Source organism: Callorhinus ursinus, unplaced genomic scaffold (assembly GCF_003265705.2).
Source record: "Callorhinus ursinus isolate GAN/ISIS: 27379988/994484 unplaced genomic scaffold, GSC_fseal_2.0 scaffold5, whole genome shotgun sequence".
NCBI classification, from domain to species: domain Eukaryota; kingdom Metazoa; phylum Chordata; class Mammalia; order Carnivora; family Otariidae; genus Callorhinus; species Callorhinus ursinus.
The window spans coordinates 38,828,444-38,853,067 of NW_027397067.1; the positions used below are offsets into that span (position 1 = coordinate 38,828,444).

Here is a 24,624-nt window from a genome sequence, read left to right on the forward strand (position 1 = left end):
TTTTCTCAGCCCATGAGATGAAATTTCAGTTTATGAGAACTGGCTATTCCGTTTTCTGACTGGGCAGCGGCTGTCTGAATGTTTCCGTATGAATGAAAATCTCATCTCCCAGGGAATAAAAAAAGATAAGGATATTTAGCAATACCCTCTTCTTTTTCTGAATTTTGTAGAACTGGCAGTTGTCTGATATAATGAAAATATATACTTCCTCAAAAAGTAAGGCTAGATTGTCTGAATATATTTTGCACGATAGACCCCTCTGGCAGTTTTATGTTTTTGCACAGCTTGTAGGGGAGAGACTGGACTAGTTTCCTGGTTGCATTAGCATAACCCAGCCCACTTCCAACACACGCCCAGAACTACCTCATTAGCCATTGGGATTGGAGCCAAAAACATAAGACTACAGTGAATATAAGGGGAATTACTGGCGAAAGAGCTCTAGACCAGCTTAACACTGAACCCATTACTTTTCCAAGATCAGAAAAATAATACACTAACAGGAACCATTTCCCCGTCTTGTTCAGATAAGGATTCAAGGTTTTAACCTATACCTTTTATCTAGAATAATTAGCTTCACCATAATAAGGCATACAGCATGGCTGTAGATATTTAAGTGCTTCTGTTAATCTTTCTCTCCCTCTCTCTCTTTTATTGACTTATTTTCCAGATAGCTTTGACACTGAAAACCACAGACGAATTGGAGCCTGGCATTGAAAGGAGGTGTTCTACAACAATTTTTTTTTGCTTGTCTAAAGAAGTTTACTTCTACAAGAGGGAATCTGAAAAATGACAGGGGCAAAGAGGAAAAAGAAAGGCATGCTGTGGAGCAAGATGCATACCCCCCATTGTGAAGACTTTAAACAGTGGTGTAGAAGGCGTCTACCTATTCTGGAATGGGCACCACATTACAATCTGAAAGAAAACTTGCTTCCAGACACCATGTCTGGGATAATGTTGGCAGTTCAACAGGTGACACAAGGTAATGTACTGCATTTGATTTTCCTGTTTTATGCAGAATAGATGTCACTTCGCTTTCTTGAAAGAGTATTATGACCCAAGATCTATAATTTAGCTTGTGAAATGGATAGTCGATTAACTCTGGGGGAAAAAAGCACATTGAATATCTGTATAAAAAGGCTTTCTTAGTTGTCTTTTTTAAATGTATTTTTGCAAGCTATTAAGCACTGAACCAATTTTTGAATGGCATTATTATGTATTTGCAATGTTAAAATTCATACTATGTAAGAGTAAAAGATGGGAGTAATTGTGGGAGAATGAGTTTTTATAGCTTGACCTTACTGATATAGTTTCTTACTTTCACGGGATCAAGCTATAAAATATCTCCTGGCTTGTACATATCGTTTGTAAACCTAATTAGCAGCACACAATTACCTGTTGTAGCCTTGAGAGTTGCTATAAGCAAGGAACAGAGCTTTCTGTACATAAAGGAGGCTCTTTGCCAAGATCATTATTTGCAAAGAGAATCCTGTATGTCCTCAGAGCTTATGTTTTACTGTGCATGCTGATTTAATTCTGTATCATATTACATACTGTATTTATTTCTCAATAAGAAATTTAAACTGGTGAGAAGTCGAGTTTAACTTTCCCAAAGCAGATTCTAAGTGATATTCTGGATTTAGATAGGTGTTTCTATTGGTGAGAGCTGTAAGTTAAGTAGTACGTACATGTGTGTGAGCGTGTGTGTGTGCACATGTGTTTTCCTTAAAGGTATATTTGTTGTATTATTATTAGTGGGTCTTTTTTTTGTTAATTCAAGTAATAATTTCCTACCTGTAGCAAAGAAAGGAACCAATTTCTCAACCTTGAGAATTTGGAACACTTTCCTTGGCATAGACTCTGTAGATTTATATTTCCTTGTAGTTTCACTACATCCCTGGCTTGAACTATTATTCATACTGTTAAATTATAAGCACTCTTTTAATTGAATTATTCTGTAGCTGGAACAAACTGGTTTGTGTATTTGTGTTTTTAGTATGATTAGGAACATCTGCACTGGTGGCTTTACTTTAAGATCCATAATACTATCATACTTTATGGGATTCTATTTCCCTGAATAGTCTTCTATTACATTTTTAATGACCATTTTGCCAGTAATGAAGCATGGTAATCTTTAATAAAAATACAAAGCAAATAACAGGTTAGGACATTTTCAGCCTTGTTTTTATTCAATTTTAAATTCAAAATGAGACACTACTATGTACTTTGAACCTTAGGTGACTGAGTTCCAAGGGCTTTTTCACCAGATAGTTTCAGTATAGCTTATAAATTTATTTTGCTTTAATTTAATGTAGAGTGAAAAAGAAATGTATTTTTAAAACAATTTGTAGTTTCATCTCTGTAAAATACCAAGTTAATAGGGAAATTTGGGGATGTGATCAAGATGCCTGTGATACACTGTTAGCAATAAAATTTATGTATAAGTCCCTGGCAGTTAATTGTACGGCTTTCACTTGGATGTAGATTTTGAGAGATTTTGCTTTATGAGTCATATATTTCATTGGTTACAAAGAAACACATTGGCCAGTCCCTGATGGAGGAGAAGCACAAAGCTTACTCAGCCCTGTGTCTTGCAGTTATGGAACTGGCTGCTGGTTCTCTTGGAAAGCTACCAGGGACTGGACAAGGCTACACCACTAGAAAGAACTTCAGGGTTTTCATTGATGTATGAAAAGACTAAGCCTCCTAAAAGTACCTATTCTTTTAAAGACAATTCTCTCAAACTTTCTCAGGCTTACTCACTATGGGGAGATAAAAAGTGAAATATAAATAAATTACCATTGTTGTAAGGGGCCCTGTGCTAAACCCCCCTATTCATTATCTTCCCTTTTCCTAACAAAATCCCAAGAGACAGCAATCTCTTCTCTGTTTTCCAAATGAGAAAATGGAGGCTTAGAAAAGCAAGTAACTTTCTCTGGACCTCATACCTGATAAGTGGTAGAGTTAGGGCTTGATTCCAAAGCCAACACTTTTAACATTTTATACTTATGCACTACACTGCCAAGATAACTAGATTTTTTCATTATACCAATGTTATTAGTAATAGAAGATATTTCTTGGGACAGGTATGAATATCCTTCCCTTCAAATTACTTTTGCATTTAGGCTTCATCCCTGGAGTTTTTAGACTCAAAAGTGAGTGATGAGGGAAATAACTACCGTAAAATATAGGGTAAGAACTGCATTTAGATATCATTAGCTTCTATTTATGTGAATATAGGCAATCATTATCAGCCCTATTTCTTTAGGAAAATCAGAAGAAAGGGGTAATTTTTGCTTTTGCATCATAACACAATAGAAACAAACACCTTTGAAGCAGCTTTTTAGTTACTCAGCATAGTTGAATTATATGCAATTGTTGAATTCAACATTTTTTACCTATAAATATGGAAAGTTATATGGTTCAATCCAGTAGTTTTTCATTCTTCTCTCCCTAGAAATGCAATTAGAATTAAGAAGAATAATGTAAACTAACTTTTGAATGTATTCTATATGTCAGATATTTTAAATTATGTATTTTAAATCACTTTATTAAAGATGTCCCAGTTGTTACGTATAGATGATGTCAGTTATCATCATATTTAACTCATGTACAGCATTTTCTGTATTGATTATACTCTTTCTAAAACTTTCTTGTCTTGGTTTTGAGACATTGCTCTTTCATTTTTCTCCTCCTGCCTCTCTGGCCTTCTCTTCTTGTGAGTCTCTGCAGCTTTTGACTCCTATGCTATCCACCCATTAAGCATCTGTGTCCTGAAGGCTCAGACCCTGGCCTTCTTCTTCAAGAATGCTGGAGGCTATTTAATCAGCGTAAGGGGTTTTTAACTACCATCATCCTTCGAATGAAACTTTCTTCTAACCTGAGATCCACATATTCAGTTGTGCAAACCTGGAATCTTCTTTTGTTTTTTAATTATGTTCAGTTAGCCAACATATAGTACATAATTAGTCTTTGATGTAGTGTTCAAGGATTCATTAGTTGCATATAACACCCAGTGCTCATCACAACACGTGCCCTTCTGAAAGCACTTCAAATGCAACATTTAGTCTTCGAAAACAACCTGAATAGCACCACCATCCTAACCAGAATTATAATAATTAATAATAATAACAGTAATTTTCAGGCATGAATGTAAACACTCTTGTAAGAATATTTGACATTTTATACAAAGCTGAGATCCAGAGAGAATAAATCACTTGCTTAAAGTAACACAGCAAAAGAGTTAGGATTCTCATTTAAGTAGTCGGGCTCCAGGGACTATGCTCTCATCTTAGACAAGACTGCATCTCACAGGGGATCCCAAGAGTCATTTCCAACTCTTTCCTGTCTGTTGCCACTTAGCCCCCTAGCACACAATCAGCCCCTAGGTTCTGTTATTTCCAGTCCCTGATTATCTTTCCATCCAGGTAGTCTTCCTCATGCATCCTGCTGCAGCCCTAGTTCAACTGTCTGAACTATTGCAGTCATCATTCTGTGGGCCTTCCTTCTCTCCTGTCTCCTCCTGTAGGCTGTATTCTATACTGCAGTCAGAATGATTGTAAAAATCTGAACATATCACTTTCCTGTTCAAAAATCTTCAATCCTCTCTTTCGTTTAGGATGAAAGTCCAGTTCTTCAGAATAATTTATTAGATCATTAATAATCTGGGCCCCTTGATACTAAGGTCTACTCAAAGAGATCTCTTCTCTGAAAATCCCTCTCAATCTCCTGGGAAGATGTATTTTTTTTTCCCTCCTACTCCCTCTGTAAGACAGATTGTATTACAGTATTTCAATACAGCTCTTTACACACTGGTCTGTAGGCTCTGGAAACAAAGATAATGTTCTAATCTTCATATTATTACCAATTTGTATATTCCCTTTTGCATAGAAGTAGGTTTTAAATAAATATCTGTTAGAAATATAAAAAACAATTTAGCTCCTGCAGCCTCTGATTGTTCCATAGTAGCATGTTGACATTCGAGGAAGGAAATTAAATTTAAGTTCTTAGATTTTCAGAATAAATGCAACAGAGATACTAATAGTAAAAAATACATTATAAATATGAGTAATTAATTTCTTCCAATTCCTCTTACTTTCCTGAAGTTACAGACTTGCAGCCCTCCAGACAAATCTGGTAAAAGACAGATTTCCTTTGTCCCCAAACAGTGATAATTAATTTTTTCTCCAGCCAACATCAACAAATATGAGGAGTTCATATATAAATCCAGATGCCTGGCTTCTCTTGAAAAAGGAGAATACATGGCTATACGGGGGGCCCACATTCGCATTTGGCAAAAATCTGCTGGACTTCAGAGAGGCTCCCGCCTTTAAATAGGACACACACTTTGCATTTTGCCACACTCTTCCTCACTCAACCTGTGCATTGCCACCCTTCCTGCTAGTGTTCCTGTTAATTGCCCAGGCCTATGAATGTCTGAATTTGTTTCCCCTGCCAAGGCACTTTCTAATATGTTTTATCAAAAGGCCTCAAACTCACCCCTAAATAAAACCTTTACAGAGAGATTACATAAAATCAGTTTCTTAGCTTAGATCCATAGAACCTTTAGGTCTACATACCTGGATTAATGTATTACAATAGACTTCATTTCTATATAATCCTTTGTATTTTCTGTTAATTATTTTTTTTAAAAGTCCATAGGCATTGCCAGACTGCTAAAGGGGGAGATTGCACCTCCCCAAAGCAAATAACATCGTCTTCGTGTCCTCGTTTCAAAGGAAGAGAAAGCTTAGACCCTCTTTCAGCATGTTCAAGTATTTCTTAGAAACAATTTGTATTTAAAAAAATATTTAATAATAAATCTAGAAGCTCTTATTACTACCATCAGTTATACAAGCCATTAGAGTCTGTATCTACCGCAATATCCTTTAACTGACAATTTGTAGGACTTCACTACAGAATGTATTTTGAAGATGAGCAATATTGTAGAGACAGTCATTGACTTAAAACATGTCACAAATATGGTGGGCAAGATAAGTAGTACAAGACTCTGGCCTCTAGGGTACATGGCCCACATTCTAGCCTGAGCAAACACTTGGGGGAAGTAGTTTCTTTGTTTCCAACCTGAAAACTCAAGCACTGAGACAGGGTGGAGCCCTAAAATGCATGACTTGCCATGTAAGAAGCTAATCCACTGAGAAGAAATATGAGAATGTTTTGCCTTGCATTCCAAGGGATCACCTAGAAATTGTGTTCCCAAACCATGAAAATTTCATGCTGCCATAGGGTTGCCTGATGTTCAAACCACAGTGTTTTGGGCCGCAGACAAAAGATGGATATTCCTTATAATTATGCAGAATGTGTGGCATTACTGGCATTGAAACATATGTGTGGAAGCTGAGCTTCGTTGCACTCCTGAGGGCAGCTTAGGGACATGTGGAACAATAAGTGGAAATTCCTGAAGCATACTGCCTTGGGAAGATGAAAGGCTTGTCTGGGAATTTTTCCCTGCATGGTCTGAGCCTTGAGGATTCAGAATCCTAGCATTAACTATGTATCTCTTAACCTAACCCCCTTAGACTATTTCTTCCTGCTAGTAACTTTTCTCTTCTCCAGAAACAAGGGCAGCAAAATATTGCCAAGTAAGTCCAAAGAATGCTTGCCCTTATCCTTATACAAATATGCCCACAAGCTAGGAACTCTTTGCCGGCCTTTCTCTTCCATTTCCCTTTATCCTGTGACCCATCCTCACATTATAACTCCAGGCTTCATTCTATACATCTGGTTTTCTTTTTCTTAAATGTAAAAAGATGATGAAGTTTATATTAAAGGGCCATTTATGTACTTCTGCACTTAGAGTAATGCTCTTTACAATATTTAGCGTTGTTCCCATGGAAGAATCATGACCTTCCTTTTCAGGGTTTCAGACCTTAGCAAGGTTTACAACAAAATAGGTTGGCAGTGAGTGTGAGGATAAAGTGTGTGGCCTGTATAGACTTCTATTTTTGCCAGCTAGGATCCATCCTTACTTCTGTTAGTGACTATATCCATTTTTAGTATATGTGGTTTAGTATATGTGTATATGAGGTTGTAATTTTGACTCTAGTGATGGAGTCAAGGCCAGTTAATGGGCTGATTCCCCCTCAACCAGATTCTCAACCTTACAGACCTATTGGAACCACCTTAGGGCTTAAAAGAATACTGATACCTGAGTCCCATTATCAAGCAATTATCAGGGTTCCCAGACATTCAGGCATTATGTTTTTTCTTCTTTAAGTTGTCCCAGATTCTATTGTGCAACAGTATTGAGAACTGGATGCAGACACAGTGATTAGTCCAGGGGAAGGCCTGTGGCTCAAGTCTTGGTGGTTGGTACAATCCCATACATCAGGCCAGTGACTGGTTCAGGGATGAGCTCTGCCACCTAGGCACACTGGCATGGATTTACTATGCAACAAGTCAGTCATTTTTTATTCAAAATGATAATGGTGGCACAAATGACCTGAATGGTTCAGTCAGTCTGGATCCCAGGGTATGTATGGACCTTTGAAGAAGAGACACCTTTGTGGGGCGCCTGGGTGGCTCAGTCGTTGGGTGTCTGCCTTCGGCTCAGGTCATGATCCCAGGGTCCTGGGATTGAGCCCCGCATCGGGCTCCCTGCTTGGTGGAAAGCCTGCTTCTCCCTCTCCCACTCCCCCTGCTTGTGTTCCTGCTCTCACTCTCTCTCTCTCTCTCTCTGTCAAATAAATAAATAAAATCTTAAAAAAAAAAAAAAGAAGAAGAGACACCTTTGTTTATACGGGGACTGCTGGCAGGGAGGATGATGTGCCTCTGTAGCTTCCCAGGGCCTCCACAGCCTGAAAATGAAGCCAACCCAGCAAAGATCGTAGCAGAGAGAAACAGTCCTCATGGCAGCTAGCACACCCTCAACTTTTGACTTGCATGTGAGAACACATTTTTTTAATTGCTTAATTAGGTTTAAGTTCTAATCACCTTAACTACACATTTGAGTGTTGTTAAATTTAAATGTATCACACATTTTTTTTCTAATTCTACAGAACCCAGCAAGATAAATATCACTGTATTTTATATTTTTACGAGAAGAGGAGTTTGAGGCTCAGAACACTAGATGATGTGCAGCTTAAGAGGGGTTCAAATCTGCATGTGCCAAGCTCCATCCCTCAGCCCTCACTGCCTTCTGTTCCCCAGTTTTGTTCAACTATAGCAGCCATAACCTGAATAGGACTGGGGCTGACTGTGGGCGACAGAATGCCCTAGCTTCCCTTCACATCAGCCCCCCAGGTGCCCCTTCCCATGATAACACGTCACCTTGCTGGATGAAATAAAACCCAGAGATTCTGGTTGAGAGCAGAAGAGGGCTCTGCTACTGGGAAGAATTACCCATACTGGGGCTCCTGCTGTTTTCCTTGAGAGCTTCTCACTGCCCCCTGTTAGACGTGCTTCAAACGAGAGAGGGAGGGCAGATGTCCTTGAACACTGGTCCTGAGCATCAGTGAACACTAGCTTTTACCATGTGGTAGAGCACACGGATCAGATGTTTGGATGAGACTTTACTAAAGGCTAGGGTGCAAAAAAAGTGAAAAATGGAGTGCATGGGTCTGTAACCAGGCTTACTCATCTTCACGCGGTTTATTCCCCTTCATCTCAGCTCTGCTCTTCGGTATCACAGTAGATGCCATCTCTAACCCTAACTCCCCTGCCCAGGGCACATTTATTCTTTGCCATTCTGAGTCCAAGAGAAGGCCTCCTTGGAGCTCTTCTAATTTTTCTGCCACTGTAGATGTCTGCCCACCAGGCAAGACTCTATGGCCTCCGTAGCCATGAGCTCAACAGCATAGGTTTGTCTCAGCTTCACCATTTCTATAGATAAAAAACATAATAGGCTGTTTCTCTAGCCTTTGTTCTCGATCGTCTTTTTCCCTATACGGTTTGTTTCTCACGAACTAATCCATTTCCATGGCTTCAATTGCCACTTTTCTGCTGGTGAGTTGTAAAAATATATTTCTAGCTCAATTTTCTCTTTTTTGTTCTAGATATAAATATCCAGCTGCTTATGGAACATCATCTTAATGTCTCCCAGGGACATGTTTATAGCTGGACACATCACTTTGCCTCTCAGAATCAGTCCTTATCCGCTATTCTGTATTATACTGAGAGTCACCCCCATCTACCCAATTGTCTATACCAGAAGTCTGGGAATGATCCTTCCTGCCCTTCCCGCTTAACAACTGTCTTCAATTGAGGAAGTTCTCTAAATTCTTTCCTCTTAACATCTCTCAAATATACCTGATGGCCATTGGCATTAATGGTATTAATAGATATTAATTAGATATTAGACCTTGGTATTAATAGATACTGTACTATTGTACTTAATAGGTATTGTTTTACTTGCTGAGTGCTTAAAATGTGCCATAAATTATACTTCAGAATAATCTAAGAGTTTGATACTATTATTATCTGCATTTTTAAAATTTTTATTGTTATGTTAATCACCATACATTACATCATTAGTTTTTGATGTAGTGATCCATGATTCATTGTTTGTGCATAACACCCAGTGCTCCACGCAGAATGTGCCCTCTTTAATACCCATCACCAGGCTAACCCATCCCCCCACCCCCCTCCCCTCTAGAACCCTCAGTTTGTTTTTCAGAGTCTCTCATGGTTCGTCTCTCCCTCTGATTTACCCCCCTTCATTCTTCCCCTCCTGCTATCTTCTTCTTTTTTTTTCTTAACATATATTGCGTTATTTGTTTCAGAGGCAGATCTGTGATTCAACAGTCTTACCCAAGAAGGAAAGTGGATTAGTTTGCTTGTAGTGCAAAGTAATACAGTTTCCATAAAGCAGAGGGAGTGGTTTTTGTTTTGTTTTGTTTTAAAAAAAACTCTTTTTTGTTTTATTTTATTTTTCAGCCCTAGGCAGTTGTAGGTGGTTGCTTTAGATGAAAGTTATCTTCTTAGATATTTATATTTTAAGTACATAATAAATTTCCATTTCCAAGGGACAGAAAAAGGATGTAAGTTTTCTCTCAGAAGGAGTTTAAAGGCATATTTGCTCAAATCTAGGGCATTTACTATTTAAGTTTTAAAAATTAATTAATTAATTAATTTTTTATAGAGGGAGTCTTTTTTTTCTTCTTTAAATTTTTTGTTGTTATGTTAGTCACCATACATTACATCATTAGTTTTTGATGTAGTGTTCCATGATTCATTGTTTGCATATAACACCCAGTGCTCCATGCAGAATGTGCCCTCTTTAATACCCATCACCAGGCTAACCCATCCCCCCACCCCCTCCCCTCTAGAACCCTCAGTTTGTTTTTCAGAGTCCATCGTCTCTCATGGTTCGTCTCCCCCTCTGATTTACTCCCCTTCATTCTTCCCCTCCTGCTATCTTCTTCTTCTTTTTTTTTTCTTAACATATATTGCATTATTATAGAGGGAATCTTTTGATGTTTTTCTTTCTGGCTCCTGAGCCTATGCTCTTATCTTAATTAAAAGCCACCATCATTCCTTCCATGCCGGTTAGAATGTCTTCTTGTTTATAGTTTTGTCTCTCTATTGTTTATTTCAAACTACAACAAAAAATTTTTGAGTTGGATAGTGGGGATCTTTGTCTTAAACTTCTTCAGCTACACCTCTGCCAATGGCTTTTGGACCTTTTTTGGTGTTTCACGCCCTAGAATACCCTTGCTTCACAGTATCTCATTGGCCTCTCTCTCTCACTGCCTGCACCGTCTTTCTTCTCATCCTTTCCCTCATGGCTCTCTGGAACTGAAACCACAAGTGTGTGTTTACTGACTTGTATCATGTTGGGAGCCAATATTGAAATATCAGAAGAGTTCTTTTTAAAACTGAGAGGCTTTTCCTCTTCATTTAAATCTAATCATCTAAAAACAAGTGACTCATATTCCTAAATGGGCACCATAGGCTGAAGTTTATTGGTGCTTGTACCCTTTCTATGGGTGTGGACTTTCCAATTTATCATATTCCCCAATACTTGCTATTCTTTTACATCAGTACTACTTCATGCCTCTTATTCATCCTCTTCAGACCTGGGGCAGGATGTTCTCAGGCTCAACTCAGGGACACCTTGATTGTCCAAATTCATGACAGTATTCAAAAGAACAGTACATTTACTATAAAAGCAAACATTATTTAGAAGGGAGTTATGGCTATAAATAGCTAGCTTTTCTCTCATTAGACAGCACTGGACTTCTGAAGATGTTTTTCAAAGCCCTTCAATATTTGGATCTCACTTTTCCAACCACATCTCTTCTTATTCATCCTATGTTCTGGTTACACTGAACTGCTTCGTGTTCTAAAGGATCGTACTCATTTCGCCCCGGGACATTTACACATACTGCTTCTTAAATGGGTAGTTTTTACCCCCTGATTCACTCTATATAGATTATATCTTCACCTGATTATATCTTAGCATCTATCAGGGCTGGGTTTAGCTCAGTGGTTCTTAACCTTGGCTGCATATTAGAATCTCTTTTGGCACTTAAAACCTGTGCTCAAACCCTAGACCAATTAAAATAGAATTTTGGGGAATTTACGGCAAATCATTTAATTTCCTGGGCCTTAGTTAGCTTCCTCAACTAATAATAAAGTGAAGTAAAGTGAGTTGCTAGGGTTGAGAATCACAGGCTTTCACAAAGTGCTTGATACCTCAATTTTGTTCTCCCATAGTACTCTTGCTTGTCCACTTAACTAACTATTGCTTTTGTTTTTGATTTATATTTGATTCCCCCCCTAAGTTATAAGTTCCTTGAGGGCAGGGACTATTTATAGTCTAGGATGATCAACTATCCTCCTTTCAGCAATGAAGTTCTCAAGTCCTGGGAAGCTCTTTCAGCTCCTATCAAAGTATATGAGGTTGTAATTTTGACTCTAGTGATGGAGTCAAGGCCAGTTAATGGGCTGATTCCCCCTCAACCAGATTCTCAACCTTACAGACCTATTGGAACCACCTTAGGGCTTAAAAGAATACTGATACCTGAGTCCCATTATCAAGCAATTATCAGGGTTCCCAGACATTCAGGCATTATGTTTTTTCTTCTTTAAGTTGTCCCAGATTCTATTGTGCAACAGTATGGAGAACTGGATGCAGACACAGAACCTAGTAGGTACTCAAATGTTTGTTGACAGTGAAAAATCATAACTGAGATGACAGGACAGAATTTTCCTATGTCCACTTTCCTTTTAGTGGCTACTCTCCCCATGGAAACTTTCAGTCTCTTACTGTTTCTGCTTTATCAGCTTTTAGGTCTGTTGATCCTGAAGCTTCCTGGTCATGGTAATTTTTTCATTTTCACTCTTGTGAGCTCTCACCTATATAACAAGCTATGTATGGTATGAAAGAATGATGTGATTTGCCTTAACCCCCTCTAACGATTAGAACCAATGATCTTTGATTAACAGTCTTTGTCTGTGAACCTAGAGAATATGGGTCTATAGGAATTTTGTTTGCATGTAGTTGTGGTTCTTGAATATATGTAAATTTACTCTGGGAGACCCACTTGTAATAATCGCTTAGCCCTGAGCCCACTGATGCTATGAATCAGACAGCTGATTATACTGTGGTTTGCTAATAACAATTCTAAGACCACCACAAACCAGTTACCAGAGGGAAATAAACTTTCATCATTACCCACACAGTTTGGGTTTGATTTCTTATGTGTAGTTCTTGGAAGTACCTAGTCCCACCTAATTATTTTGTTTTCAAGAATACTAATCTGTCTTCCTAGGGTACTTTATTCATTTCTATTAAAAAACATACTTGAAAGAATACACAGTATTTTGCTATGTTCTTGGAAAGAGACAGAGACATATAAGACAATAATCCAGCCCACAAGGACCTTATTATTTTTCCTTCCTCAGAAATTTGTACGAAGTATATGAGAATATGATCTTGTTATTCAGCCTTGAAGATCTCAATCTGGTGTGGGTACGTAAGGGTGGGAACATTTTCTTAATGAAAGTTTGTAGAGTATTGGTTTCAGCCACTTTCTGCTGTGAGTAGGTTGTTTAACCTAGGCAGCTGCCAAAGAATGTGTTTTTATTTAGGAACATGAAAAGTTGTACGAGCCCATCTATATAACATAACATGAAATGAATTGTTGGTGGTAAAAACTGGACCAATATAGAGATCCAAGTGGCAGTCTTAAATAGCTGGCAAGACTTGATTAGTATAGACGTATGGTAGTATATGAAATGGCATTTTAAGAACTCAAGTCCTCCTCATCATTCTTTCTCTGAAGAGGATCTCAAGAGAGGTAACGTTTAGGGAAGGGCAGCCAGTGTCCCACTTTATCTGCTGTGTTACTCTTTAAAGCATAGCTCTAGCTAAACTGGATTGTATCAAAAACAACTTAGGTCTGAGATCAAAGAAGTATTCTTTCTTGTAAAGCTAAGGTTTGGACGTGCTTGTGAAAAGAGAGCGAGAGAAAGATATATCAGACCTTACCTTGAGGCAGGCCCTGGTCTTTTTATCATATTAGGAGCATGGATGAAGAAACAGTAGAAGAGAGAAAAACGTACATGTGTGGATGTACCTTTGCCCATCATGAAATGTGTCTTCGGATTAAGAGATATGAGGAATTCTTAATCTCAGGAAACAAACTGAGGGTTGCCGGAGTGGTGGGGGGTGGGAGGGATGGGGTGGCTGGGTGATAGACATTGGAGAGGGTATGTGCTATGGTGAGCGCTGTGAATTGTGCAAGACTGTTGAATCACAGACCTGTACCTCTGAAACAAATAATACATTATATGTTTAAAAAAAGAAAAAAAAGAAGATAGTAGGAAAGGAAAAATGAAGGGGGGGACACAGAGCGGGGGATGAACCATGAGAGACTATGGACTCTGAGAAACAAACTGAGGGTTCTAGAGGGGAGGGGGGTGGGGGTGGGGGGATGGGTTAGCCTGGTGATGGGTATTAAAGAGGGCACATACTGAATGGAGCACTGGGTGTTATAGGCAAACAATGAATCATGGAACACTACAACAAAAACTAATGATGTAATGTATGGTGATTAACATAACATAATAAAATAAAATTAAAAAAAAAGGGAACCCTCATAAATATAAAAAAGAAGAGAACATATCACAATGAATGTTGGGTAGTGTATAGGATTTTTGAATCACTATATAGTATATCTGAAACTAACACTGTATGTTAAACATACTGGAATTAAAATTAAAAAAATGTGTCTTCCTTGGAGTGTTCAACTTTGACCTCTCCAATTAGCAGCCCTCCTCTTGGGTGGGGGAGGTGGTGGGTGGTGGGGAGAAGGGGTCTGAGAACTTCTGCTCCACTGCTTGAGCTGAGGTTGTAACTAACTGGAGAGAGCAGGATAGAATCAAGCCATTTGAGAAGGTAGGATTGAGGTCAAGTTCAAGAAGGTGAGCTAAGACATGCAAATTCATCCTGGTGGGTGTAAAGTTTAGCAGCTGGATGTCCACCAGTGAGAGCAGGACACAAAAGGTAAAACTGGGGATAAAGTGTCAGAAGCTAAGGTGAAATACAGGAGCAATTTAGGATTAGGACCTGGGTCCAAGATTCTGGGTAAAAAGGGACTGAGTTACAGTCTAGGAGGCCAGCAGCATGGACAGATCTCAGTGTCTTTTCTGATTTTCTACCCAGTATATGAGCAGGCTTCAAATTTCAGTGGGTGGACTTGAGCACCTAGGAGGCAGTGAGAAAATACACCTGGCTGGCAAAGAGAAGGAAGAAGCAATAGCCAGCAGTTAATATAGAGTGGGACGAAAGTTCTTGCCCTCTGCCGCTCCCTGATCTAGTGTCTTGTCTAGATGGGTGTGATGGAAACGTGGTCCTCAGAAAAAACACTGAAAGATGCCATGGGGCAATTCCTGTTCAGATTTACTCAGGTAGAGAGTTCAAGGGGAAAGAATATCAGGACCATGAGAAGTCTTAAAGCTACCAGTCATACTCTGCCTAATGTTGTTAGCATCTCCTAGAAAACTGGCCTTCAGCACCCTTGGGTTGGTACTGGCTTCCTCAGTGAACCACTATTAACCTCATTTCCTGAACTATTTATAGTTTTTTGACTACCTGACCTTGCTTATGTCTCCATCTGCCTGATAACCAGTACCTTTCTTTGTCTTTGACCCTTTGTTTGTCTCCTCATATCCTGGGTAAATCGGTGTCTGGTAAATCTGGGTAAATGTATTGTTTCATTTCTAGGACCTTTTCTGTCTTTATCGGAGCCCCATGAAAACTATTATGTGCTTGGCACATAATAGTTTACTTATAAGTGGAAATAATTTTTATTATCTTCCTTAACAGTAGATCTCACAACCTAATTGGAGACCTAGACATAAAAGCCGATAATTATAATAATTTTGGTAGTAGTATAAATGAAGAATATACAAGGTATGGTAATTACATTGATGGCATGATCAAGTCTTGCTGAAGCGGGGTTGAGGTTTGTAGTTAGGGAAACTTTCAAGAGGATATTATACTTTGACTGGGTCTTAAAGGCTAAATAATAGTTTCCCAGGTAGTCCATAGATGAAAGGCACTATGGACAGGAGAAAAAAAACATATGCAAGGGTAAGAAGAATAAAAAAACACAGTTCGTTTAAATACTCATCAGTAATCTCATTTGGTGGGACTTGAACTGGAGAGGGTAGCAGGGCCCACATTCCTAAAAGGCTTGAATATCATGGACAAAGTATTTGGGCTTATTTTCTAAGTTGCTGGAGAGCATTGGTGGCTCTTGAGGGATGCCAGGGTGTGACAAAGGTTTGTGTTACTGCATAAAAACTGGCAGCAGTTTCTATTACATTCTTGGCAGAGGCAAGAGGCTAGTTAGGAAAGACTAGTTAGGATAAATTCTATTCTGGAAAGATTATAGTCATGGGGGTGGATAGGATTAGTTTGTAGAACAAAAAGAGAAATCAGAATGGAAGCAACTTTGGGGACCACTGACATTTCAGTGGCTGAGGAGCTAGCAAAGGGGAATGAGACATGGTCCTTGAGCATCATGGTGCTCTGGGAGCCAGTGGGTCAGAGTTCTGGGTACCATACATAGTAAAATGTATGGATGAAGCATAGAGTTCCCAGGACATAAAGAATAACCCAAAAATGTGAACTTTGATGAGAGCCCTGGAAAATATTTTTAATGATAAACTCAGATGTACCAGAACAAAGTGCTTCATAACTCTTCAGGAATGAGGACAACTTGTGGAAAAAAATTCTTTCTATCCTCAACCCCAGCTTCAGTTCTTACCTTTCAATAAAACTTTCTGTGACTATGGCTCCCATATTTCTCTATCTTCTTTGAACTCTGACCATACTGATCATTCTATAAGCTGCACATATAATTGTTTGTTTCAGGCAAGAACCTTATAGTTCATATCTCATATTCCTTTTTATCCCTAATGAAATTTAAGGTGGATTTGGGTACACAGTAAAAGGTTTAAGTACTTAAAGAATAACTATCAGAAAGACCACAGTTTTGAGTTCTAACTACATCACTTGGTCAAGTTCTTTAGCTGCTCTAAGATTAAGTCTTCCTATGTGTACAAGGGGAATAACAACACCCAGTACATAGAGTTACTTTGGGGATTAAATGAGAGAAAACGAAGTGCTCAGGACAGAATCTAGTACGAAAGAAGTGTTTAATGCTGTAATTGCTGTCTTCTATTTCTCATGAGAACATAAACTTCAGAAAGGCAGGGATTTTTATCTGGGCTGTTAATCGATGTACCTCAAATGCTTGGCACGTAGTACATGTTTCACTTGAGGCAGATGTCTTCCTGTGCCTAGGTCTTAGCTCGGCTACTTGAAGGTAAAAGGAAGGTAAGATGGAAAATATCAGTTTTGCCTGAAGTCTTCCAAAACAGTTAAGTTAGAGAAGTTCTAGGCATCCTACAAAATATTAAGGGTGCCCTCCCAAATTCGCCAGGATGGATACTTCAAATCTTACTTCCAGCTATTACTGATATCCATTACTAGACAGGTATCATTGAACATCTGCATCTCTATGCATGAATGTGCATGTATTCTGTCTCTCTCCCACTTTTCTTTCCTCCCCTGCCTACCCAGTTAAAAAACAGAAACAGAGGGGCACCTGGGTGGCTCAGTTGTTAAGCGTCTGCCTTCGGCTCAGGTCATGATCCCAGGGTCCTGGGATCGAGCCCCTCATCGAGCCCCTCATCGGGCTCCCTGCTCATCAGGCTCCCTGCTCATCGGGCTCCCTGCTCATGGGGCTCCCTGCTCGGCGGGAAGCCTGCTCCTCCCTCTGCCTGCCGCTCCCCTGCTTGTGTTCCCTCTCTCGCTGTGTCTGTCAAATAAATAAATAAAATCTTAAAAAAAAAAAACAGAAACAGAAATGAAAACAAATCTGAAAGGGAATGGGAAGAGGTGCCAAATAACTGAATTAGCATTTTAAGCTCATTGTATCATTCTGTTTGGGTCTCAAGGCCTGTGAGCCAGCACTTATATCCATGACTGGGTCAAAGAACATTTTAATGACTATTTGTATCCCGTGGATTCATGATCATTCTCATTTAGCTTGTTGTGTGTAAACTGGGGGTATTGCTGGACAGCACTGGGCAGACAGGAGGCTCATTATTGCTTTGGTATGATTTGTGTGGCCAAGCGGCGGAGTCTCTGAGGCTGCATTGTGTGAGGAGGGAGTGCCAAAACAGACTGTGGCTGAACTCACTGGTCTGCACAGACAAGGGCTCCTCAGTTTTGCCGGGAGTCAGAGATTAACTAAATGTGCCTTTCCTCTGCTCAAACAGTTCTTATTTTCATGTGGGCCTTACTGTTTGCTCTTAACACACTTAGCTACTTGAAACTGGTGAGCTAATGAATCCCTTCCGGAAGTAGCTGGGTTATCTTTAAGGAGTAAATTAACCCTTTCCGAGCATGGGGGGCTGCACATAATCCATTTTTTGAAATGATTTAAACCATCACAGCCTGAAAAGTGATATAATCTCACATGCCTGGTCTGATGTTTACTTATATACTTACGTCACTAAAGCTAAAGGATTGCTTCTTTTTCCCCCCCTTGAAAATTAGTGTTTTGAATATAGTTAGGTAACAAGTCTAGTATTAAAAATATTAAAGGATGGGTGACCCAGAGAAAGTCCTTCACACTGACCTAGTTCAAGACCGGGAAACCAGGGACCACTGTTGCAGTCTCTTTCTCTTCTTAATTCGTGGGTCTAAGTAAGAGTCCCAAGTAAATACTGTAAGAAGACACAAAGAAATGGCATATGTTGTGTATATTTGAGTTTATACTTGCACATTTGCCTCTGGTTCCTGTGATTCTTGATCACCACACAAAATCAGACGCTTCCTTTATCATTTCTCCTTCTCTTTCCCTTCCCCTAATACACAGTGTGTGTCCTCCCTGGCTTGTTATTTCTAGTGATAGCTTCGCAGCCAGCCTGTACCAGTGCACCCTTAGGAACCCCTCTCCCTTAGGGAATAAAAATCCACACTTCCAAAACGTTCACAAGATATTCTCTCAGACTGTTTGTCTTTCTTAAAAGCTTGCTGTCTCATTCAAGGGCATTATCCCCACGGACACTCCTCTCAAGTGGAGGCTCATCATCCTCCCCTCGCCCTTGGTAATTCACATATAAAACACATCATGCTTGTATTTCCATGCTTAATATCCATCCTCTTCAATACTGCATCTCCATTTGCTTGTGCCCCTTGCAAGGTCAGTTGTCTTCACATGATCATGTATTTTCATAAAATTTCCAAAGTGAGATATTTTAACAGAAGTTGATTAAGAACACTGTCTCTTCCCAACTCAGCTTCCCTTGGGTCGTGCCTCTTCTGTCTGGTGGCATTGGCATGGCTGCAGGTATTTTTGGGATCTGGCTGAGAGGAAGTTGCCACAAACGGCTGATACTGACAGAGATCAAATAACACTAATCGGACAGTAATATAACAAGGGCATTATCAAGAAACTGGATAATTAATGTCAGCAGTTCTCAAATAATATTTAAGTTTCTGCACAAGAAAACTTGGAATGCCCTGAAATCTTACAGTTATCAAGAATCTCAAAAGAGGCTTATGCAGTTTGACAGTTTGGATTACACGTGATATTAGTAACTAGTTATACAGCTAAAATAAAAATTTCTCATCTACCAGTAACAACAACAACAACAAAAACCCTTAAATACACAATGATTACTTTAGTCTGATTCCCCAGAAACGGGAGTCTGAGGCAGAGAGCTTCTGTGCAACTTTGTAATTAGGGAATGCAAGCCCAGAGGGCAGGGGGAGGGACTGTGAGGGGGAGACAACAGGAAGATGCCTGTAAAGGGGCTGGCTCTCTCCAAGGGTGTCACATAGCTCCGGCATGGGGCCATGCCCCCAAGAAGGTATCGATCCACTGCACCTCCAGACCATCTTTCAGTTGGGAGAAATGTGGGAACGTGTATTCACTAGTTTACTCTGTCACTGGTCAAAGGCACACCCCTTGGGTGCTCCTCTGAGCTGACATATGGGAATCTGGGCATTAACAGAATCACAGAACAGGTGTCAACAGAGAAATGCCAGGGTGAGAAAAAGAGAAGCTGTCAAATTGCACTGCATGAGGTCAGACAGCCCCTGCAGAGCTATGAGAGACAGGTGAGGCCAAGAACCCCTGAAATGGTATATTAGAAATGTCTGATGTGCAAGAGGAAAGCCAAATTTATCTTTCCATTCTCTCTATAGCAAATATTACAAAAATCATTATCAGATGAAGAAGTGTTCAAAGAATATCCAGCCTAAAATTATAAGGGGGATAAAGACGTATAGAGTTGTATCAGGCAGTTAATTAATAAAAATAGTATATTATTTTTTATGGATATTTCGTAATGGAGTTTGTCAGCTTTTTAGAATTTATAATTTAGAGTTATTTCTCAGTGTAAATATTCTCTTTTGTAACTAATTTTATGTTGTAACTTTATCTTTTTTCTAGGAAGCCTTTCAAAATGTATAAGATTTAGGGCTCATAAAACCTGACCGCCCAGGGGCGCCTGGATGGCTCAGTTGGGCGTCCACCTTTTGATTGCGGCTCTCGGGTCAAGGTCTCAGGGTTGTGAGATCAAGCCCTGCGTTGGGCTCTGCACCGGGCATGGAGTCTGCTTGGGATTCTCTTTCTCCCTCTCCCTCTGCCCCTCCCTTCTTTCCTTCTCCCTCCCTCTCTAAAAACAACAATAACAAAAAACCTGACTGCCCAAGGGCTCATGTGTCCTATCTTAAAATAATAAGAAAATAAACAAACTCCTCTTTCCTTGATCCTGTGTCACCATTTGGCCCCAAGCCTTTTTCTCTTCTCTTTACTAATAAGGTTTTTCAGGGGTTGGTTCATGTTTCCTGCCTCTTCTCCCTCTGCTCAGGTCCATTCCTTAACCTGCCCTGCCCCACCCCCCCCTTCCTTCCTATGTCCTCTATTCCCCAGGCGTGCTTGGTCTAAGGTCATCAGTGGCTCCTCTTCTGTTATCCAATTCAAAGGACATTTCTGTTCTTTGTCATACATACTGTTTCTGTAGAATAGTCACAGACTTTGGCCTTGGCTTCTTTATCCTCTTTTCTCCTAATTCTCTTCCTATGCATCTGGCAATTCCTTCACTCCATAAATTTTGGTGTTGACCAGGCCTTCAGCCTTCTTATGATAACCTGCCCAGTCTCTTTGGACCTAACCCAGGATGTTAGTTGGTTCCTGTTACAACCACTCACATCCAGTCAGCCACCTTTGGTCCTGTGACATGTTCTAGGAAGAAAGTGCTCTGTGCTAAAGCCACAGGCCAAGGAAATGATTTGTTTATTGACTGCGTGTAATGCCTCTTTATATGGGATGGAACTGCGTTTCCTTTCTCTCCTGCCACTACCTGGATATCAGCAGGAGCTCCCTGTTTTCTGTCTGCCAATCTTGTGTGTCTTCTACATAACCGCCGGAGTGATCCCTTAAAAAGCAAATCTTGTCACCTTGCTTCCACTAGAAAGAAATCTAATGACTTCTCTAAGATTCAGGATAATGTTAAGGTTGCTTTCAAAATGTATAAATTGTATAGGTTTATAAACTTAATGTAAAAGGTGAAAAAAGTTACAAAGATGTGTAAAAAGATGTATAATCTCTTCTTTGGATTTTTACATAAAGTATTACATAAAAAATATATATGCCTATAACTTGTTTGTCATGTCTAACAATATATAATGGACATGTCTCCAGGTTAATGGATACAGATCTAATTCATTCTTTTTAATAGCTGCATAATATTCCATAGTTCTTTTATGCCAAAATTGATCTAATGGTCTCCATATTGATGACTATTCAGGCCATTTCCATCTTTAATTACTATGTAAGGTATTTTAATACATAGAATTAGATATTCATTATTAAGTAATTATGTATTCATGTAACAGTTCCAATAAAAGTGTAATGGAATTTCATAAAACATACATGCATCTCATGTCCTTCTCTAAACCAGATGCTTTGGTGAAGGGAATGCAAATCTCCGATTGGCCAGGCTGAGCCATGGGTCCCCACCTAGAGCTTGGGGCAAGGGTCAACTGCCCTTTCTCAAAACAAACAAACAAACAAACAAAAACTGCCCTTTCTCAGCCCATGCTCTTCGGGTGGCAGGAGGGACTTCCTGAAGGAAATTGGTGTCTTGCTACCAAAAGAAGGGACACTGGAGGTGGGTGGCTAAAAATAGCAAATGTTTTACCACAGAAGCTAATGACCTATTCCACCGGGGGCAGGTGGTGACATTCCCATGTTGTAGACGGGGATTCCATCCTATGGGAGTTGGGGCGGAGGAACAGAAATACTGAGGCTTTGAAGTGTTCCATATCATCTCCTTGGCAATGAAATCTGACTTGAGAAGAATTCAGTTGGCTTAAAGCTGTGGTGGTGGTTTTGGTCAGCTTGGGTGTACTTGTCCATGTTGTTTGCTCTACAAATGGAGGTTATATGCCTTATCTAAAATTGAGAAATGAGTATTCTCAGTGATATGTAGGAGTCAGTGGTAACTAATTAACTTGGATGTGTAAGGACCCAGAGGTTTTCCAACTAGAATCCATGGATGGAGTGAGGGCATGTCTAGGCTTTGCTTCTCTTGAGGACCTAAATAACACCTAATGTTCGGTGTTAGATGCAAAATTCCCTTTTTTTCAGCCTGCCGGTAACCTGCCCAGAAACATTCCACACTGTAAGTCCTGACTTTGTGTATGTGTGTATGGCCACGTATTTTAAGTTAGTTTTCATTATTGGATTTATAAATATACCAATTCTGCTTTTACTCTTGGGACAAATGACTGTTCATTTGAAGAGGAAATAAAATGTGTAGCTGATAGGCCAGTTGTAGTGATTCAATATTTCTTATCTTCCCACTGTCCCAATGTCCTGATTTTAGATATTTCTATCACCTTCTCTGAATCAGAAAATATGAGATTATTTAAAAAACAGAGAAAGAGAGGGGCACCTGGTTGCTTCAGTTGGTTAAGTGTCTGCCTTTGGCTCAGGTCATGATCTCAGGGTCCTGGAATGGAGTCCCACATCAGGCTCCCTGCTCAGTGGGGAGTCTGCTTCTCCCTCTCCCTCTGCCCCTCCACCTGGCTCGTGCTCTCTCTGTATCTCTCCAAAATAAATAAATAAAATCTTTTTTTTTAAAAATGCTATAAAAATGGAGAAAGAGAAAAGGAAAAGTTGGGGAGGAGAGAGGAGGGAGAAAGAGACAGCGAGGGAGGGAGGTGGGGAGAGCAGAACCGCCTAACACCTTATTTCATTTAGGTAGCATTTTCTCCTTTTTAATTGTTAACCTGGAAAAGTACCTCGGGATCACCTTGCCTTCCATTTCCTTTGTCCATACAAGCTGCCCTTTCATTTTCATTAAAAAGGCGAGTCATGAGAACCTTAAGTCGGTGATTAAGGAATGCAGCACAGGATTGGATCTTTCATCTCCTTTCTTTGAGTCTTATTGTTAGTGCTTTCTCCGAACACTTTCCATTACTCTCTTGGGATTATTGGTGCTTAGTCCTTACTCTTTGGAATGAGAACTTTAAGTGCTTCTATCTTTAGCAATTCTGGGCTCAGAATAAGTTCTGAAATGCACACAAAAATACTTCTGATCCTCAATATTCATGACATCACTCTGCCACCTCCACTGCCTGGCCCTAGGCATTTATCAGAAATAATTAAGCTTTTGTTATTGGCTTTTACTCCCTATGAAGTATTTTTACTGAGGGGGTGTCATTTGGATAATGCTCTAATTTATTAAGTGGTATGACTTATTAGGATAAGAATCTCGGCTTTGGGGGCGTCTGGGTGGCTCAGTTGGTTAAGCGACTGCCTTCGGCTCAGGTCATGATCCCGGAGTCCCGGGATGGAGTCCCACATCGGGCTCCCTGCTCGGTGGGGAGTCTGCTTCTCCCTCTGACCCTCCCCGCTCTCGTGCTCTCTCTCTCTCATTCTCTCTCTCAAATAAATAAATAAAACCTTAAAAAAAAAATCTCAGCTTTGGTTTTAAAATAAAACCAGGGGGCAAAGGGGCAGGTGACAAACACCACCTGCCCCCTGGTTGAATAGATTATTAGCTTCTATCTCAAATCCTAGAGTTCCTCCTTCATCATATCCAAATGCAACAGTTCATCTGTGGGCCCAGCATTCAGAACTGAAAGTTGAATACAGCGCTTTAACATGATTTTGAGAAATGAATATTTTCGAGATTGACCGAACTAAAAGCTACTCATTTTTGCAGAAGATGAGGGAAAGCTACCCTGTGCTTTTCTGAAGGGCAGTTCCTCAATCAGAGGTCACAAATAAGGTGGGGTTGATCATCCAGCAGGGGACACCTTTTTCTAATTTGCATAGAGTGCTGAGTGATCAAGCACCAGCTTCAGTTAGCTGCGGGCTGGACGCAGAGGCCAGGGTCTTTGCGTGAGCCGGTCAGCCTGGGTTCAGCCTTCTTGATATTTTTGTAAATATTTTCTTTCTTGTGTATTAAAAATTGGAGAGATTAATGAGACAATTCAGTTGTATTACTTCGTATGGAAACTCAATTCACAAAGTCTTAAAAGACTGATCATGGTTCTAAGGGGAGTAAAACCAGTGCTTCTGAGTCCTAGCTGCCTGACCTTAGAATAAATAGCTGCAGAACTTAGAATAAACCTTAGAATAGGCCAACAGAACATGGAGTCTCCAACAGAGTGGCTCTCCACGTGTAACTCCAGCACCAGATCCCCAACTTCTAACACATTACTTAATGTCTAGACATGATCTTTTGCAATTCCAGTTTCCTTTGATTTTTCTGAACAATTGCTATCATGTAAATCCAGATAAAACGGATGACACGGAAATAAAAATCTGTATTTTAAAGTATTGAATATCGTCTTCTCTGTGATAAACAGTTCTCTTTCTCACTGGTAGTGACTGTGTGGCTTTCTAGCCGTTTCAACCAAGAGATTATAGTAGGAGCAGAGGCAGAGACTCAGAGCGATCTACTTGCCTGGGTGCTCCTTCTCCCTTAGGGGTCAGGCACTGTGTTTAGGGAAATCATTCGCCCTGCAACCGGCCTGGGGTTTAGGGGCAAGGGGAATGGTGGGAAATGTTTGACTTCGTGCTCAGGGCCCCTCCATAGTCTGGGGGTGTTCACAAGCCCTGA

The 24,624-nt window shown here is 39.9% G+C and overlaps 1 protein-coding gene across 1 annotated transcript in view; it reads left to right on the top strand.

Moving 5' to 3' along the window:
• Positions 1-786: 786 nt before the first annotated feature.
• Positions 787-24,624, top strand: part of SLC26A7 (solute carrier family 26 member 7) — a 106,605-nt gene continuing 82,767 nt past the window's right edge. Inside the window, exon 1 of the mRNA XM_025871488.2 lies at positions 787-979. Within this exon, the coding sequence (XP_025727273.1) occupies positions 787-979 (193 nt within the window). The remainder of the gene's footprint in view (positions 980-24,624) is intronic.